The sequence below is a fragment of the Carex rostrata genome, chromosome 13 (genome assembly GCF_964058835.1).
Source record: "Carex rostrata chromosome 13, lpCarRost1.2, whole genome shotgun sequence".
In the NCBI taxonomy this organism is placed as follows: domain Eukaryota; kingdom Viridiplantae; phylum Streptophyta; class Magnoliopsida; order Poales; family Cyperaceae; genus Carex; species Carex rostrata.
The window spans coordinates 11,891,678-11,910,795 of NC_135930.1; the positions used below are offsets into that span (position 1 = coordinate 11,891,678).

Sequence of the window (19,118 nt, forward strand, 5' to 3'; positions counted from 1 at the left end):
ATTTGATGTCTAATGAGCAATTTTAGTACCACTGGTCTAACCAGAATCTAACCTGTGTTTGGATGCTAGGAGTATAAATAGTGCTCATATCTTCTATATGACTAATTTTCAACATAGAGGACCATAATTGAGAGAAAGAATGTGTATAGACCTCATATATTTATGGATTATAAGGGTTGTCCAAAGACTAGTGTATGCATTATTCTTAAGTTTCCACCACCATTTAAGCATAAGAGAAACAATCATTTGTCTAAGATCTAAAATACCTAAACTTCCAAAGTTTTTAGCTAACCTAGAAATATACCAATCAAGAATGATATATTTTTTTCTTTTTGGAGTTACATTGTCATAAAAACTTTTTCCTAACTTTATCTATAAGTTTTATGACAGTAAGAGGAAGTTTGTACACAAATAATGCATATAAGGGTATAATTGTAAGTACCGAGTTGAGGAGTGTGAGTCTACCTCCTATGGACAACATATTACTTTTCCAGAGTTGCAATTTACTATCTAATTTATCTACTAAGAAAACTCAATCAACTATTTGTAGTTTTTTTTATAGTGTAGGGGTACACCTAAGTATTTCATAGGGAAAGTTCCCCATGAGCATCTAAACAATTGATTTAGAGCTTGGTTTCTATCTACATGTATATCATACATTTCAGTTTTATTATAGTTAATCTTAATGCCAGAGATTGATTCAAATGCTAACATAGCCCACCATGCAGATTCCACATTCTCCTCTTTAGCCTCTAAGAAGAGGATTGTGTCGTCTGCATAGTGGCAGTTGGTGATGGCTCTATTGTCCATACATTGAGGCCCTAACCCTGTTATGACATTAGCTACTCTACCATTTAAGAATATTTTACTAAGAGTATCAGCTGCCAGAATATATAGGAATAGGGAGAGAGGATCCCCTTGCCTAACCCCTCTTTGACAATAAAAATATTGACTAAGTTCCTCATTAATAGTGATGTAAGATTGTGAGCTATGTAACCAATTTGTAATCCACTGAATCTATCTACTTCCAAAATTTCTACCCTACAAGATATCTAAAAGGTACTAATTTATTTTATCGTATGCTTTTTCAAAATCTATTTTAATCACTACACCTGATTGTTTATTAGTATGACATGAATGCAGGATTTGCTGACTAAGAATGACATTATCTAAGATGTACCTATGTTTAATAAAGGCATATTGACTATGACCAATTAGTCTATCCATAACTAATTCTAATCTATTTGTAAGTAACTTGGATATAATCTTAAAACTATAGTTAACTAAACTAATTTGCCTATATTTTTTAATAACCTTAACATCTTTTTTCTTTGGGATAAGACAAGATACATGACTTATTAATCATGCATAGCTGGCCACATTGTCAACGCTAAGTTCCCACTGAAGCCTCCTGTGTGCATCACTACCACTTGTTTAAGACACTCAAGTTCTGCATAGTACTCAGCATCACGCTCAATAAAGTAATGAAGACGAATAGGCCTCTCAGTCGGCATTTCTGGAGATCTGTAAGGGTATGAGCCAGTGAGTAACTCCTCAAAGTCAAGCTCACTTTTTCAAACTGACCTTGATGGTAAAGTCGTGTTGATAGGTGGTGGTGGGGCAACAACATTATCTTTGCATTTAGATCCAATATGCCCATAGGCCCAGCATCGATCACATCTTTTAGGGTTTCGACACTTAGCGGCTGAATGACCTATACGACGGCATTGAAAGCAGCGACATTTCCATTCCGGAAAGGTGTGTGATGGTGGAAAGCGAAGGCGCGACGGGCTATGAGGTGAAACGTAGAAGGCAGTGGCAGTTGAGGAGATATGAGAGTTCGAGTGGGAGTTGGGTGTAGTTGCGGCATATTGTGTTATGGTGGTAGTAGTAGGGGAGTTGCGGAGAACCTGAGCATAAGTAGGGCGAGAATAGGGTTGATAGGGACGGTATGCCGGTGGAGAAGGTTGGGAGTGATGCCAGTTAGCCGGGTAGGGTCGCCGCCTGCGAACCACTTACCATCATTCAGAGAAGAAATCGCATTTCCTGTCGCCATACTCAAAGCTCATCTGTCAAAATTACGCTAACCTTCTTCTCCAAGAAAATAATCTGAGATCACATTTTCGCTATTCCGAATAGCACCACATCAACACTATTCTCACACTCTTCCAAAAAATCACTATTATCATCTACTATTCTCAAATAGTAACTATTCTAGCTATTATAGAGTGCATCTAAACATACTCTAAAAAGTTAGCGGATCTGACGTGGACACCCAACTCACCATTTATGATCACTATTTTTAGGACGTGAACTATTTCTCACCCAATATTATAACATTTACTCTTCCTTTTTCCTCTCAGTTATTACTGATTACCATAAAACGTTCCTAATCCCAGCGATATTAGTTTCCCTTCTCCAGGGGCGGAACTAGAAAATTTATATAGAGGGGGCTGAAAAATTAAAATGTATAATTATTAATTTGTAGCTAGTGGGATTTGAACCCAAGACCTTTCAAATACAAAATAGAGCCTTAACCACTAGACTACAAGCACACATTTGATACTTTATGAGGGGGGCTAAACTATATAAAAACTCTAAGAAAATAAAAATTCAATTAAATTTCAACTTACGTGATTAAAAATTTCAAAATCATGGGGTAGCTTAGCACCCCCGGGGCTATGTGTAAATCCGCCCCTGCCCTTCTCTGTCACCTGATCTATCGATAATGCCTTTCTTCTCTGACTCTCAGGATCTGTTTCCAACATATGACAAATAGTTGTATTGTCATTAATTCTCTTAATTAATTATGATTCTTTTTCATTTTTTGTTCCAACGACTATAAGCCTAAATGTGTAGAAATAGCTAGATTATGTACATTGTAATATAAAAAAATATATCAATAAAATAGAGAAATTACTTTTATCAAAGTTTTCACCCACCTATCTCATTTTATATCTAAACAGAATAATTACATATACTTTATAAAAATAATTAAACTCAAATAGTGTGCCCCTTATTCTCTAATCTCAGTTCTGACATGGTACTAGATATAAAAAAGATGTTATAATTTAGTCCATGTACATTAGTGTGCCCTACCCTTTATGTACTGGTACACAAACCAATAAGTTTTTACAATTTAGATATACAAAAGTTTTTACAATTTAGTCCATGTACATTAGTGTGCCCTACCCTTTATGTACTGGTACACAAACCAATAAGTAGTAAATATCTAGATTTAGATTACATTAAATTAATTAAAAAGTTCAAATGGAGAACAGTGAGAAGATGTGGTCTAATTTATATGATGTAAAATTAAATCTAAATCATTGTGCATATATTATTTGAATTTTCAGTTTAATAACAATTAACAAAAACATATATCAAATAAACTGTGCATAAATAAATTTCGATCTCATCATATAAATATACACATTACATATATATGCACAAAAGATCGAAATGTCCCTACAAATATTATCAATCACATAAGAAGCAAGGATAATTTTTCTAATATAAAGGATAATCAAATTAAACTTGAACCATATAAAATTATGCAATAACAACATTATATTTCTAAGTATCATAACATATACATAAAAGGCTACTACCACCAACATATATCAAAATGGGTAAGGCTACGGTGCTATGGGTTGCATAGAGGGCTACGGTGCTACGGCTCAGTATTCAAGTTTTCAAAATTCTAACGGTCGATCCGAACCGTTCATCTTATTTTCCATATTAATATGTGTATGGAGACCAAATTTTACATTTTTTGAAAATTTTTTACTATTTTTTTGGATAGGTAGAAAATCAGTTGATTTAAAAAATTATGCACCATTCAGATATATGATTTTCTACCTATCTAAAAAAATAGCAAAAAATTTCCAAAAAATGTAAAATTTGGTCTCCAAACACATATTAATATGGAGAACAAGATGAACGGTTCGGATCGACCGTTAGGGTTTTGAAATCTCGAATATTGAGCCGTAGCTAGTGTTTGGTAAACGGTCCGGGCTGGGCCGTCCGGGCAAAACCAGGGCACGGGCACGGGCAGAAGCGGTCACGGGCATCACGGGCATCACGGGCATCATGGGCACACGGGTACAATGGGCCGGGCATCATAGATTTTTTTTTCAAAAATCCTGCCCTGCCCGTTTAATACCCGTGCCCGTCATGGGTTCGGGGGCAGGACGGTTCGGGTAGGGGGGCCGGGCGGTCCGGTCCGGTCCAGTTTTTTTTTCCTATTTTTTCTGTTTTTTTTTCTTTGAAAGCCAATAAATTGTAAATCCAAATTCATACCAATTAAAATTCATTTGACATGGTTGTATATTTAAACTCAATAATTTTTGTTATAATCAAATATAAATAAAAAATTTCTTAAATCAATTACTTTAAAAATAATTAAGCTCTTATTTTAAAACAATAGATTAAAAAACAGAAATAAAAAAACAGAAATAAAAACAGAATTTAAAAAACAGAAATAAAAAAACAGATATAAAAAAACAGAATTTTAAAAACAGAAATAAAAAAACAGAATTTAAAAAACAGAAATAAAAAAGCACAAATAAAAAAACAGAATTTAAAAAACAGAAAAAAAAAGAATTTAAAAAATAGAAATAAAAAAAACAGAATTAAAAAAACAGAATAAAAAAAACAGAAATAAAAAACAGAATTTCAAAAATAAATAAAAAAAAACAGAATTAAAAAAAACAGAAATAAAAAAAAACAGAATTTCAAAAATAAAATAAAAAAAAACAGAATTTAAAAAACAGAAATAAAAATCTAACCTCTTTATTTACTTCACTTATTCAAAAAAAATAAATCTAACATCTTTATTTAACCTATTAAAAATAAATCCGAATTTCAAAAATAAAATCTAACCTATTCAAATCAAATCAAATTACTTCACTTATTCAAAAAAAAAAATCTAACATATTTATTTAATCTATTAAAAATAAATCCGAATTTCAAAAATAAAATATAACCTATTCAAAACAAATCAAATTACTTCACTTATTTAAAAAAAAATCTAACATCTTTATTTAACCTATTAAAAATAAATCTGAATTTCAAAAATAAAATCTAACATATTCAAAACAAATCAAATTACTTCACTTATTCAAAAAAAAAAAAATCTAACATCTTTATTTAACCTATTAAAAATAAATCCGAATTTCAAAAATAAAATCTAACCTATTAAAAACAAATCAAATTACTTCACTTATTCAAAAAACAAAAAATCTAACATCTTTATTTAACCTATTAAAAATAAATCCGAATTTCAAAAATAAAATCTAACCTATTAAAAACAAATCAAATTACTTCACTTATTAAAAAAAAAATCTAACATCTTTATTTAACCTATTAAAAATAAATCCGAATTTCAAAAAAAAAATCTAACCTACTCAAAACAAATCAAATTACTTCACATCTAACAAATCTAACATAAACTAAATAAATCTAACAAATCTAATTACTTAACAAATTTAATAAATCTAACATTCAATAAATCTAACATAAACTAAATCTAACATTCAATTTAAATTCTAAATTTCTCTGCAAAAATAAAACTAACATCAAATTTAATTTTTGAATTACTCTACAAAAATAAATCTAACATTCAATATTTCAATCTAACAAAATTTAATCTAGCAAAATTTAATCTAAGAAAATGTAATCTACCAAAATTTAATCTAACAAAATTTAATGTAACATGAAATAAATGTTACCTTTCCAATCTCGCGGGAAAATCTTCGAAAATACATTCGTAATTCCATTTCCGTTTGCGTGTTTGCGTGTTTGCGTATTTGTTAAACTAACAACTATATTTTTTTTAACAATAAAATTAAAATTGGAGAATAATAAAAATATTGAGATTGAGATTGAGAGAATGAGAGATGAAAATATTGAGAGAGATGTGAAAATTTGTAATGAATGGATGTTTATTTATAGAATTTTGTTTGGAGGGATTGAAATTTGAATTTAAAAAAAAAATAAAAAAACTAAAAAAAAAATGGGTGGGGGTCCGGGTAGGGGATGGGGGGAAGGTTTATTAAACCAAAAGTAAAAAAAATGTCACGGGTGGTACGGGCACAGGCTCACGGGCACGGACTCACGGGTACGGGTTAACAAGTACGGGGGTCCGGGTAAGCACGGGTTTTTCCCCAAAAAAATGGATCCGGCCCGTTTAATACCCGTGCTCGTGTACCCGTGTATACCTGTGGCACGGGCGGATCGGTCCGAGTTTAGCCCGTGGGGATTTTTACCAAACACTAGCCGTAGCACCGTAGCTCTCTATGCAACCCATAACACCGTAGCCTTACCCTTTATTTTGGGTAAATTTCGTCCGAAGTCACTCAATTTTACTTGTCATTGAAGTTTGATTTATTTCTTGGATGCCGCTGAATTTCATATTTGTTCCGATTAAGTTACTCTGTTATTTTTTCCATCGAAAAAATTAACAGATCTGACATGAACATCCAACTCATCATTTTTAAAAATTATTTAATTATTTTTGACTTTTTTTGGATACAATTTGGAGATACCATTCTATTACCATACTTTTTCTCTTTCTTTTTCGTTCCCTCCTCTTCTTTCTCTCTTGGACTTCAATTTCAATTTCTCCTTCGTACTCTTCTTTCTTCTCTCACTCTAATCTTGATATTCATTTTACTAGACAACTAACAGGCATTTTTTTAACATAATGGATCTATCTCTCTAACTCTTTAGTTTATAGCGATTTATTTACTGATCCAACCTCTTCTGATAAAATTTATTGGCGATGGACTAATTATGGTTTATTCACTGTTCACTCTCTTTATTTGTGGTTGTCCTTTACTGGTATTTCAAATAAATCGTATTCTACTTTATGGCATTCAAAAATTCCACTAAAAAAATATATATATATTTGGTTGCTTAGACAAGATAAAGTTCTCACTGAATGTAACTTAGCTAAAAGGGGATGGCAATGTAGTGTTAATTGTCATTTATGTGGTGAATCCAAGACCGTTGACCATCTTTTTGTGACTTGCCCTTATATTTCTTTGCTTTGGTCATGGATAGGATATTACAATAACTTTCATTACAATTGTCGTACTATTTCTGACTTATGGCTTTTTGATAACTAGATTCCTTTAAAGGATTCATTACTTGTTAAATTAGTTCGTGGTGCCACTTTATTGTTGGTTTCGCTTACCAGAAATAGGATCTATTTCCAACACGTACCAGTCCCTAATGTTAATTATGTAGGTTCCGTTATTATAGCTTTAACTTCTTATTGGTGTAAGACGAGACTTGATAATTCATACTTTAAATTAACTCTCATTTTACCTATGTATACAACTTATTTGAATCAGGCAAGTCCTCTGATGATACTCTCGAATACGAGCACTCAGGAAAGGGAAAGCTCCATGGGGAATTCAGACGAGAACGCTTTTCTTGGTTTAGAGGGGTCGGCCCTCTCTAACTATTTGCGTGATAGGGCCGAGTATGACTATTGATGGTCTCCTCAATTATTCTCCTAATGACGTTTTCTAGTTCTATGAGTGTTATGGTTCAAAGTGCTATACTTTAATTGTTTTAGTTGACTTAGTTGTTATTGGTTGTATTTTGTCTTAGCTGTTTTTATTTCCAATTTAGCTGTTATTATTTTTGTATATTTTGAATTTTGTAAGAACTTGGATTTTGTAATGAAACCGGTGGTATCCCCACTTCTTTTAAAAAAAAATTCCAAAAGAGAATTTGATCGCTATATATATAGAATTAGGCAGTGAAATTGGATTATGTGATTTGTAGCTTATCATTTACAATTTCTTGTTTTTCTTCTTTACTGTTTCATTGTAATTCTCTTTATCAGTTCAATAAAATTAGTTGTTTTCTAGTCAAATTGAGCTTTGAAATCTTGAGTAAGATTGAGGGTCGTCACATATTTGCACAAGAACTCGGACATCAAAAGTTGCTAGGGTTTATCTCGGTCCGGTCCCGCTCACTCCTCTCTACCCTACGCAGTTTTTCAACAATGCAAGAACCAGTGCCGAGAGCTGAAAACCCTAACCCTAATGGCAAGAGCAAAAAGGGCAAGAACGGAACTAAGGAACAACAACTAACACACACGCTCATCACGTGCACGAAGTCCGGCGATGTGTCCGGCGCTCTCTCGGTCCTGTCCGCCGCCTTATCCGCCGGCATCCGCCCCTCCGCCAACAACTTTAACTCCCTTCTCCACCTCCTCTCCTCACAAGCCTCCCTTGACCCAGCCCTTGTCGACTCTGCCTTCAACCTGTTTGATCAAATGCTTTCATATAATATATCCCCTTCTGAATCGACGATTACGTCAATGGCGCGGATTGCATGTCACAAGTCAGACGGTGGAGATTTGTCCTTTGACCTGGTCATGAGTATGAATGACAAATTTGGTATTAAGCCTCGGTTGAGAACTTACACTCCTTGCTTGAGTTTTTTCTGTGAGAAGCTGCAAGCCGAGAAGGCTTATGAAGTGGAAGCACACATGGAAACAATGGGAATTACACCTGAAGAGAGTGAGATCTCAAAGCTCCTAGAAGTCAGTTCAAAGACCGGGAATGGAGATAAGGTGTACACATACATGCACATGTTGAGGAGTCATGTGTCAACAGTTGGGAGTGCCACGTCAGAGGTCATAGAGGGGTGGTTTACCAGTGAGAAGGCCAGAAAAGTATGTTGCGTGAATTGGGAAGAAGAGAGTGCAAGGGAGGAGATTTTGAAAAATGGTGGGGGCTATTTTGGGCAAGGGTGGCTTGGGACAGGTGAATGGGAGGTGAAGAGGGCCAAGATTGGAATTGATGGTGATTGCGAGGGCTGCGGGGAGAAATTGAGGGGAGTGGATTTGGGTGAGGCAGAGAGGCAAGGGTTCATGGAGAAAGTAGCTGGTTTTGCAATTGAGAGAGAGACCAAGGCTAATTTCTCAAATTTTCAGGTTTGTAAGTCCATTGATTGGTCAATGTGCTTCTTATGTTAATTATTTCCCAGTTATTTATTGTATGAGACACTCTTCAGCTTTAATCTGTGAATAGCATGTAAAATTTCATACCCTGACCCTAAATTAATCTCCATTTAATATCTACGAATTTATCTCTTTTTTTTCCTAAGCATACCTATTATGTATCCCATTTCAGAGTGATGAATTGTTTGACAACTGTGGCAAACCAACAAAATGGTTATCAAAATTAGAAAAGTCAATTTGTAGATAGGTTCTCTTAGTTTTAGGTAGGTCATGCATCAAAGTTTAGGCAATTTGAGAGTTGTTTGGTCACTATGAAGTGTTGATACTAAATTTGTAACTTTTCAAATTGCTAGCTGGATGACCAGTAGGTTTTTCAATTTCACCAAGTTGGATACATAACCTATCTAAACTATAGAGAACATATCTTTGATTTTTCTTGATTTTGAGAACCGTATTGTCAGTTTTTTGTCACAACTGTTAAATTAGTAAGGTTAGATGATGAACTACCAACCTACCCCTAAATTGTTTACAAGTTTTATTTTAAATCAACTTATTGTGGCTTTGAAATGATTTTGGAATCGTAGAAATGGATGGAAACACACTCTGACTATGAAGCCATAATAGATGCAGCAAATGTTGGCCTTTACCAACAAAATTTTGCTGATGGGGGTTTCAGCATATCTCAGGTTATTCTCTTAGAAGTTGCACCATGTATTTTTGTTGTTTCTGTATCATTATATGTACATAATTATTTCAGATGTACCCTTGCAAAAATCTGAATATCTCAAATATCCTCAATGAGAAAAAGGCCAGGGGTAGTATTAAAAAATACAAGAAGACCATGTGGGGCATTTCTTGCTTTTCCCTAGGGTTCTACTAGAGAGTTTGTGGTCCTATAGGATTAGACAGGAAAGTTGCTGGTTTATTTACTTGTATACATGGTTGTAAATTTTATCTATCATTGACTGAGAGAGCAGCTAGATGCAGTTGTGAGAGAGTTGAAGAAGAGATGCAATGACAAATGGCCGCTTGTGGTACTACACAACCGTCGCATGGCGGCTCTTTCAGAGAATCCTTTAAACCGTGAGCTACTGGAGTCTTGGAAGAGTGTAGGTGCTCTGTACACTACTCCGAGTGGCTCCAATGATGACTGGTGGGTCTTAATGGCTTTTTAGTGCCTCTTTTTTTATTATGTGTAAATTTACAAAAGGCTTCTATGTTTGAGTATTTCCAGTTGCTATCTGTATTGTTAGATAGATTCAAGAATGCTAGTTGGTCTTCAACAAAGGGCGGGTGTACCTTTTTCCTTCACTAGTCCAGTATGCTTGTTATCCAAATTATCTAATTTTGTTCGACTTTTAGAACCAGTTTTGTACTATTGAACATGTAATTTTGTTGGGCTGTAATTCAATTCCACTTTTTTCCCCAAATAGTGTAATTCTAAATAAAATAAGCTGAGAACAAACCAAAACTTAACAACAATGGTTTCAAAGGTGGTCAATAACAGCTCCATTTCTAATGCTGAATGTTAATTGAAAGCTTTGACTTAAAAAAAGAAAAAGAAAGACCAGTTGTGTACCTTTCTGTATTTAGCTTAACTGAACCCTATCGTGCATTAGTTAGTCCTTAGCTCTGTAATTATGTTGCAATGGTTGGAGATCTATAATACTAATTTTTATGTAGCTTAAAACAGGTACTGGATATATGCCACGATAAGGCAGAAAGGGTTGCTCGTAACTAATGATGAGATGAGAGATCACATTTTTGAACTCTTGGGCAATAGCTCCTTTTTCCCTACATGGAAAGAACGCCATCAAGTACTCTCCCTCTCCCTCTCCCCCTTGTGATATTGTATTATATTCACAAAGCATGAACTTAACTCTATTCCTGATTACAGTACCTTGGATTTTTAGTTTTCACCTCTCAAATGATCAGGGGCAGAACTAGAAAATCTTGATAGGGGGACTGAAATTAAAAATACACAATATATAGTAGGTGGGATTTGAACCCAAGTTCTCACACCCGCAAAATAGAGCTCTAACCACTAGACTACAAGTAAACATTTGATATTTTGTGTGTGTGGGTGGGTGTGGGGGGCTAGACTATAAAAATGTGACAAAATATTACTCTACTGTGTTTGCAAATAGCTACTCAAGATTCTCTATAATTAATGCTCAACACCAGTTGGAGTTATTTGCAACTTGTACACAACTATCTTGACCATGGATATGCAAATGTGACAAAATTTGCCCTAATATTACTCAGCCAACCGAATGTAGCAATTGCATGTGGTAATAGTCAGCACTTATCAATAAATTCTTACTGAAGTTAGGGTGAAATTATCAATAGTAAACAGAACATACAAATATCGTCTTAGTAAGCTAACAATTGGGTGCCAGTTGCAAATATTCAAATAACTTTGGCTGCTTGAGGTGTTTTTTGGCAATATGAGAAACACCAGTCATGTTGTGCAAATACGCATGAAAATAATAGTTGCCCTTTACAAACAAGCAAATTGTTTTGGGCTTGTGGATGAGTGCTTTGGGGTCCTATCTGTATTTGTCAGATTATGGTCTATCATCTATCTGTTTGTTCAGTTTTGGCTCAGACAGTCATGTGGTGCAGGTCATGTCTGTTTTATTAGTTGTCAAGTGCAGAGTTTGTTCACACTTATTGGTAACTAACAATTACAGTATAGCAAATGAGCACCATTTTGGTATCTCATGCAATTCTTTTATAATAATTTAATCTCGTGCTTCCATACAGGCACAATTTAGGAGTTAACTAAAGATTTATTTATTTTTGTTAATTTTACAATGGTATTGACTAAGTCTTTGCTTCTACGATTTTTCCAGGTGAAGTACACATTTAGCAAGGGAAGATCGGTGCTTGTGATGCCGCCAACTTATTCTTCAGTTATTCAGGTTTTTGTTTGTCGTCTCTCTTTTATCTTATGTTTTTTTATTAACTTTAAGTAAATTACATGAATAGTCCGAGAAGTTTTGTGCAAAATTCTCATTTTGTTTTTGATTTTTGATGCTATGAAATGTGTTAATTTGCTTAAATAAATAAAAATAAAAGAGCTGAGATGAAAGCGTTATAAGTTCGCACAAATTGCATAACTGGCTATTTTGGACTATTTTGTTAAAACTAATGAAACAGCCAAAATAGTGCAAATGATTAACGACCAAAAATGACAGCATAAAAGCTAGGTAGTGAGGTGACATTGATAGAGGTGGTCACGAGGCAAAGGCACATGGCTGGATCACACAGAAAAGGGAGAAAAGAGAGAAGTAGAGAGAGAGAGATTTAATTCTCTGTTAGTTTGGAATTTGGTAAAAGTGATGAAATTGGAACAAATAACAAAGTTCAGCGATTAATCAGGTAAATGATGTTCAGTGACCAAAAACGGATTTGGAATGAAATTTGGTGACTACCGAAAAAATTATTCATTTTCATTCTTCTTTTGTTTGAGAAACGATATTCTGAATAGCTGAATTTTTTGTTTTGTTTCCTAAATTTTCTTTTTTATCATTTTGTTAGGAATCAGAAAAAGGATCATGGCACGTGCCAATTGGTGACAAGTGTGAAGATGAGAGAGAGAGAACTTGGCTTTGTATCAGTAGACGGGCTTCAACCAAAGCTTCCCATAAAACCAATGCAGTTGAAGGTTCAGATGATGATGAGATAAACAGAGAACAAAACGGGACATCTTTAGTTGGTAAAAGAAAACGATCATAGTTTTCTCAAGTATTAGCAGCTTGAGTTTTCAACATTTTTTATCTGGAGGTCAAAGTTCCTTTTAAGGGCTTAGTGCCTTACATTGAAATTAATGAGTACTGTAACGCTTTGTCATGCATGTATTTTATTTTTTTGTTTGTACTAATAGAAGGTTTTGGAGGTTAGTTGAAAGAATTTTTTTACTGGACAAAAAAAAAGAAAACAGATAGAACTTTAATTTTTTTTACCAGTTGTTACCATGTTCGTCATGCATGCACTTCAAAAATCATTCTTACTGCGTATGCTGTGACAAATGAAATTTCTCCGAGTAGTAACTACAGTAGATATTTGGATTCAGTATCTTGTTCGGAAAATTCTGTCATAACTTTTATGGGCTCTATCCATCATCTGGTAAATCCTAACAAAACAAAGGAATATTTGTCCTCCGGGTTATTTTCTTTATAGAATTTATACTGCTCCGATCTTCATGGAGCAGGTTATATTATTTCTACACATGAATTACTTGCTCTTATCTATATTTTTTTTAAACTCTGTCGCTGTTTAGAAAATTCAGTTCTCATCGGTAAATTTGTTCTAAACAGCTCCCTTGTATTTACACCAGAAATACCAATATTGCACCTTTTGCACTTTGTAAAATAAAATCTCATTTGTGGAAAAAGTATATTTTGTCATATATTTCACTTTTTCAATAGGTATAACTTCAGGTGGTGTTAGATAGATTCCGGCTGTTGGCACCTTTGATATGTAACATGTTGTTGTTTTGTCTAGCTGAGGGAATTTGTTTGGAACTATTGTATTTTCTTTGTTTCTCTGTATCAGCTCTCATAAGCTGGTGATTTGTATAAATGACTGCTTTCAAATTAAGAAAACGATAGCTTGGGTCATTTCTCTAAAAAAATTAATAATAAAAACACGTGCACAAGAGCAGCATGGTGATGCAAAAATTTTACTTGCGTGATATAATTGATCATGTTAACAATTATTAATTATCACGGAATTTACTTTTTAATCTTTGCGTTTGATATATAAGGAGCATGTTACTGAACAGGCTAAAACAAATTATGTGTTTTCAAGGAAAGAGGCTGCCAAAATTTGACTGCGAGCTTTTCTTTCCGTGCTTTAAAATAAAGTTGCAATTAAAAATCAACACTGAGCTTCTTATCAATCTCAGAGAAGTTGTCAAAGAAGGAAGAGAAGATCCTGTAAGCATTGTCTATATCTTCTTTCCCACAAATCTCTCTCACACTGTATTCATATGAAAGTATACTCGTGAGAATCACATAGAAGCACCAGATCTTAAAACGTCAATAAATTTGGGTCTGATTCTGTGGACCCAACCTGACAGCTTGACCTGATCTGACTATTAGGTTGGCCTAAATGGGTCCATGGGCCCGGATAAGTTCAGTCTTATTGACAAATGAAATCTGAGCCAACACCTTTGTTTTCAGACAGACATAAGAGTGCCCATGGAACCAGACCTGAATCAATTGTATCCCACAAGCTAATTACATAGAATCATCAGATTCAGTGTGTATAACGGAGCCCCCTGTTTTGGCTTCTGAACTGTTTGTAATATCCGCATTCTCTCAAATATGAGCAGCATTTTAAACTCAAGGATCAAGATGCGAACTCGTTGTATTAATTAAATACTTTTAAAATATGCACTGAGAATGCATAAAAGAAAATCACCTGTGCATAGAGAGCTGAGGTATTCCACAATCTACAGTACGTATACCTACACCTGAGGCCAGTATAGGCCCTATGGTAGACCCACATCCCATGTCATTCCTTACCACAAATTCCTGCATAAAATATTGCAAGATTATTTACATCTAAATTTTAATGATAGGCTCATGCAAAATGAAAAGGATGTATCACACGAAACAACATAATCATTAAAATGATTGGAAATAACTCATGCTAACTCTCAAACACAATAGTGTGAGCTTGGGCATTTATGTATGAGGGACAGCATGAAACTTTGACTTTTCTATGCCCAAAGAAAAATATTTCAAAAAAGAATGACCTGAACTGGGAGGTCATGAATTTGGGCAACTTGCTTGAAGAGAAAAGCAGTTACAGCACTGGTAGCATATCTCTGGTTTGCATTATGCTTTATTACTAGTCCCTTCTGTAAACCTGGCCTATGGTGTTCCTCATGCTTGTCTGAGAAGTTCGGATGTACCCCATGCGCCATGTCAGCAGACACTAAATGTGACATAAAATAAAAATAAAAGGTGAGAGGAAGTTCTATTTTTCAAAATAAGTTCAATTAGTAATTGAATAATTCAAGAAACAAAAATAAATTCATGTGTAACTCAACCAGACAAAAAATCATGCATTCCACCAAATAACGAGACAAATCACAACCTGGTAACTGTACCTACAAGCTTCAACTCTCCCATTCCCTTTTTTAAACACGTCCAAATTATTCCTGTTGTCTTCCTCACTTTTGCAAAAAATAAATAAATAAAAAAATTCAAAGGAATTGGGTAGTTTTAGTTTATTCTTTCTGGGATAATTATACAAGATATTTCTTGTTTTAGGATAGGGTCGAATTTAGGCCAGAATTTGATGGCACCAGTAGTCAGAGTTAAGAATGCTACCAAAAGCATAATTTTGAACCAAGTTCATCAGCTGGTACATGGGACTTGAACCATGAAAACGAGTTTCTCAGGATAAATCAAATGGGTTGTTCATAACTGTACCAAGAAACGAGGAGCGAATAGCTCGTTCAAAAGCAGCTTCTCCCATGGATTGGTGAACCAGGTTATCAACTATGCGCCGCATTGCTTGAAACATGGTTGGCGCACCTGCCCCTTGCATTGAATTTGAACCCACCTAACAAATTTCGAAATAATAAAAAGGAGATCAAAAGTGATAATTAACCATCTTATGAAAAATACAGGAGAAAGATATAAATTTGTCTTGACAATGTTTTAGAGCCAATATACAGAATTTGGGCAGGGGTTATAAAGTGTTTTAAATGTTTCATAGGAGTATCAACAAAATTATTTTCAAAAGGAAGGGGCAAAATCAGTAGAGAAGCAACTTACAAAAACACCCTTCATAAACAAAAGAGAGTACAACTTTTAGAATACAAAGAGGAAAAACATAGATAAGGTACCTCTTCATTATCAAAAAGTGCAACCATTCTGACGGCTGTCTCATCTGACAACCCGTCAGATGAATCAATAAGAGATCTCAATGCGCAGTAACAAGAGGCAAGATTATCTAGTCTTCCAGAAAAAATAAATTCGTTTTTCACCCCACCAAGGCAGCTCGGCTGGGTGTCACATACATTCAACTCCATCTCCATTATTTCTTCGCACTTGCACCCAATTTCCTCTGACAAAGCCTAACAGAACTTGTAAGAATCAGTTGGACAATTTCTTTACTGTCTATACTCTTAAATTGACTTGAAGACTCAATTTAAATTTCCCTTATAAAAGTGGGTAGGAGTTGAAGCCTGCCTAACCTTTTCAAGAAGAAAGGGTAATGTATTTATTAATTTATGTCATAGTTTCATTTTGTTTATTTTCATTCAGAGATGAGAGAAAAAGAGATCTCTTATATCTTTTATAAAATAAGGACATCAAAAACCCCTCCTCTTCCAATCTATTCAGGGAGTTAGCAATGTCGCATACTTCATTTCCATCTTCCATATTGTAATCATTTGCTTTCAAAATAATTACAAAAGCAGACCCTTATTAATTTTTCTTCTGCTTTAATTTATTTTATTTGTGCAACACAGTGCTGGCAAAGGGCTTTTGTGTATAATAAAAAAAAAGGACACATTTTGCCCCAGAAAAACCGAAGATGACACAAATTCAGATGTAAAATGGAGAAACTTTTTATGACCCAAAAAGATTAATCTATCATACTGCTCCCCTTATTTCTTAAAAAAAATAAAAAAATGCACACTTACCTCTTCTCATAGTTTCTTTAGAAAAGGAAAGGGAACACATGATGTTATGTACAAGCATGGTGGATAAATACAGGAAAAGTGAAGAGGCCTATATCAAAAATCTTAACTCCTCTTCCACGATTTATTTATTCAAAGAACATGGGGGAGTAGTACCAGAGGATATATGCTTCAAGTTCTGTAGCATCGAGCACGATGTCTTCTATCATTTATCTCAGTTTATGAAGGAATTTTTCAAAAAGATAAGGGACAGAAAGAGTACATTCAAGAGCAGGGAATGGTGCTGGGGACTCTTATTTGAATTTGTTTTCTCTTGAGATTTGGTTTGGCTCTCTTCATTTTTTGTGGCAAGCAGTGGTACCAAGTGTGTCTCTAGGTTCGGTTTGAACCCATCCGAATTCACTGTCCTGTCAAAAGAGGCATTGAAGCCTTTTTCATATTAAAATTCCAGCCAGTACAAATTGCTAACTGCCAGTGACACCCAATAGTTCTCAATATTTTCAACTAACCCAATCATGCTTTGAAACTGTTGCAGAATATATCCAACCATTATCGGGATGATAAAAAAGGAATAGTCAGTTAAATGTTGAAAATTTCATTTCCACCCAACCCAAATTGAATTGATGATTCTAATAAGTCTAGTTATGAAAAATTCAATGTAGGTTGGTCATGCTTTCCTCTATCTCAATCTTGGTCAGAAAAGGCTGTTATTTGCTTGAACCAAAATCTGGTCAGTCTAATTTACAAAAGAAACCAAGAATTTACAAACCGATCTAGATGTATGGCCAGTGTGGGTACACGAAGAAGAGGCCTTTTCACTCTCACAAGCCGGTGCAGGAATGACCCATTACCATCTCTCAAAATAACCCGACCTGCTAAGCTGAGGTCACGGTCAAACCATGTGTACCACAGACCACCACCATAAGTCTGCACATTTACGGTCAGATAACCTGATTTACTGGATGCTGACCTAGGTTTTAGTTTCAGACAAGGGCTATCTGTATGTGCCGCTATGATATGAAACCCATTACCCACCTTGTACCTGTTCAAGATGAGTTATTAATTAACAATTGATAATGAAGAAATCGGCGGTACCTCCTTATAATCTTTGTGCTGGTACCTCCTTTAATTACTTTTTGTTTGTTTGTTTAGTAATATATGTAATTATTTACATACTTGCTTATTTGTTTATTTTACAGGTCCATTTGTTCTTTTGTATGTATCTATATTAGCACAAAGGATTCCAGTAACTAGTTTTGATATGGTATCAACATACATTGGTTATCTTTTTTTTTGTAAGCAATCAGTAAATTGCAGGTGTTGATTTGTATTTTTCTGTTTGCAATCTTCTTTTGTTAATACTTCCACGCAATAACACTGAAGTACGGTATGCCCCTTCTATGTATTAACTAGCATGTACGTCATCAAAGGAATTAACTTTTCTTTGTCAAATTTGTACTTATTTTAGCCATAGAGGATGGTGTGGCATGCATATTCGATGTCAAAATTCAGAAAGACACAAGTACAACTTACTTCAGACCAATGGAAAAGGCAATCAAACAAGACATGTTGCGGGTGAAGAAGTAGCGCCCCCCTGGCTGGAGATCCCAATCATCATTCTCATTCAACAGCTCAAATCCAGCTGCTAGCAGTTGCCTCTTTGCCTCAGCTGTCAATGTAAAATGAAAATGTGAAAATGATTGAAAAATGTTGTGAGACATATAAACTACCTTGTATATTTCATGAATCATTCTTAATTAATGAAAAGATCACACCTAATTAAGGAGAAAATAATTTAAAAAAATACATATTCTGATATTTGATAGATTTGACACAAGCACACTCTGAAATCTCGTATTGCGTTAACAATCAAATTCAATTGAATCTAATACAAGTGAATAGAGTGAAAACATTAATTACCGGTAGCATGAAATTGAGTCCACGATTCATTCAAGTAATCCAATAAATCTCCAACAATTGATTTTTGTGAGCAATGTTTTACTCCCTCGTGTTTGACCTGCTACAATTAAAAAAACATAACTTACCAAATCAAATTCAATTTCAAAAACTTGCAAATAATAAAAAAATTGAATTATTTTGCAGCCACCGTTGATTGGGGTTGATCGGAGGTAGAGCATAGAAGACGAAAGGAAGGAGATGAGCCATTAAGACGGCGCCATGCAGCATCCGAGATAGACACGATTGGAGAGCTGATAGGAGAATAACTTCTATGTAGGGAAGGATGTGGTGGTCGGAGTAACTGGAGACATCTTAGCGCCATTGTTTGGCTTTCTGATAAAAATAGAAGAAGGGAAGCGGGTATAGATTGGATTGCTCTCTCTAAAGTTAAATCTCAAGTTCTCAGCTCCAGTGGACCCAGTGGGAGTGTGGGACCCAGATTCAGAAGTACAAATCTTTCTTTTTCTTTTTTTTGAGATGAACCCGTAGGAGAGAAGATGGTCTACTTAT

At 34.6% G+C, this 19,118-nt stretch overlaps 2 protein-coding genes across 6 annotated transcripts; one reads left to right on the forward strand and one right to left on the reverse strand.

Moving 5' to 3' along the window:
* The first annotated feature begins 7,923 nt into the window (after positions 1–7,923).
* Positions 7,924–12,926, forward strand: PRORP2 (proteinaceous RNase P 2). Of its 3 annotated transcripts, XR_013514582.1 has the most exons (7): positions 7,934–8,956; positions 9,568–9,669; positions 9,961–10,136; positions 10,677–10,800; positions 10,897–10,974; positions 11,839–11,907; positions 12,527–12,589. XR_013514582.1 is itself a non-coding variant. In XM_078313828.1 (6 exons), exons 1-6 carry the CDS (start codon positions 8,021–8,023, stop codon positions 12,722–12,724), a joined length of 1,605 nt encoding a protein of 534 aa, XP_078169954.1. In that variant the 5' UTR covers positions 7,924–8,020; the 3' UTR covers positions 12,725–12,926. The 3 variants fall into 3 exon arrangements, 1 of the variants encoding a protein (XP_078169954.1); XM_078313828.1 differs by lacking the exon at positions 10,897–10,974 and having other exon boundaries at positions 7,924–8,956; positions 12,527–12,926; XR_013514583.1 differs by lacking the exon at positions 12,527–12,589 and having other exon boundaries at positions 10,897–10,978.
* Positions 12,927–13,654: 728 nt separating this feature from the next.
* LOC144563966 (Zn-dependent exopeptidases superfamily protein) lies at positions 13,655–19,054 on the reverse strand. Of its 3 annotated transcripts, none has more exons than XM_078313415.1 (10): positions 18,757–19,054; positions 18,570–18,669; positions 18,183–18,318; positions 17,419–17,691; positions 16,912–17,056; positions 15,852–16,082; positions 15,433–15,565; positions 14,751–14,932; positions 14,414–14,526; positions 13,655–13,969 (listed from the first exon to the last, which is right to left on the reverse strand). In XM_078313415.1, the coding sequence occupies exons 1-10, from the start codon at positions 18,928–18,930 to the stop codon at positions 13,861–13,863; spliced, it is 1,596 nt and encodes a 531-aa protein (XP_078169541.1). In that variant the 5' UTR covers positions 18,931–19,054; the 3' UTR covers positions 13,655–13,860. The 3 variants fall into 3 exon arrangements, with proteins under 3 accessions (XP_078169541.1, XP_078169542.1, XP_078169543.1); XM_078313416.1 differs by having other exon boundaries at positions 18,570–18,666; positions 18,757–19,020; XM_078313417.1 differs by lacking the exon at positions 15,852–16,082 and having other exon boundaries at positions 18,757–19,023.
* Between the last annotated feature and the right edge of the window lie 64 nt (positions 19,055–19,118).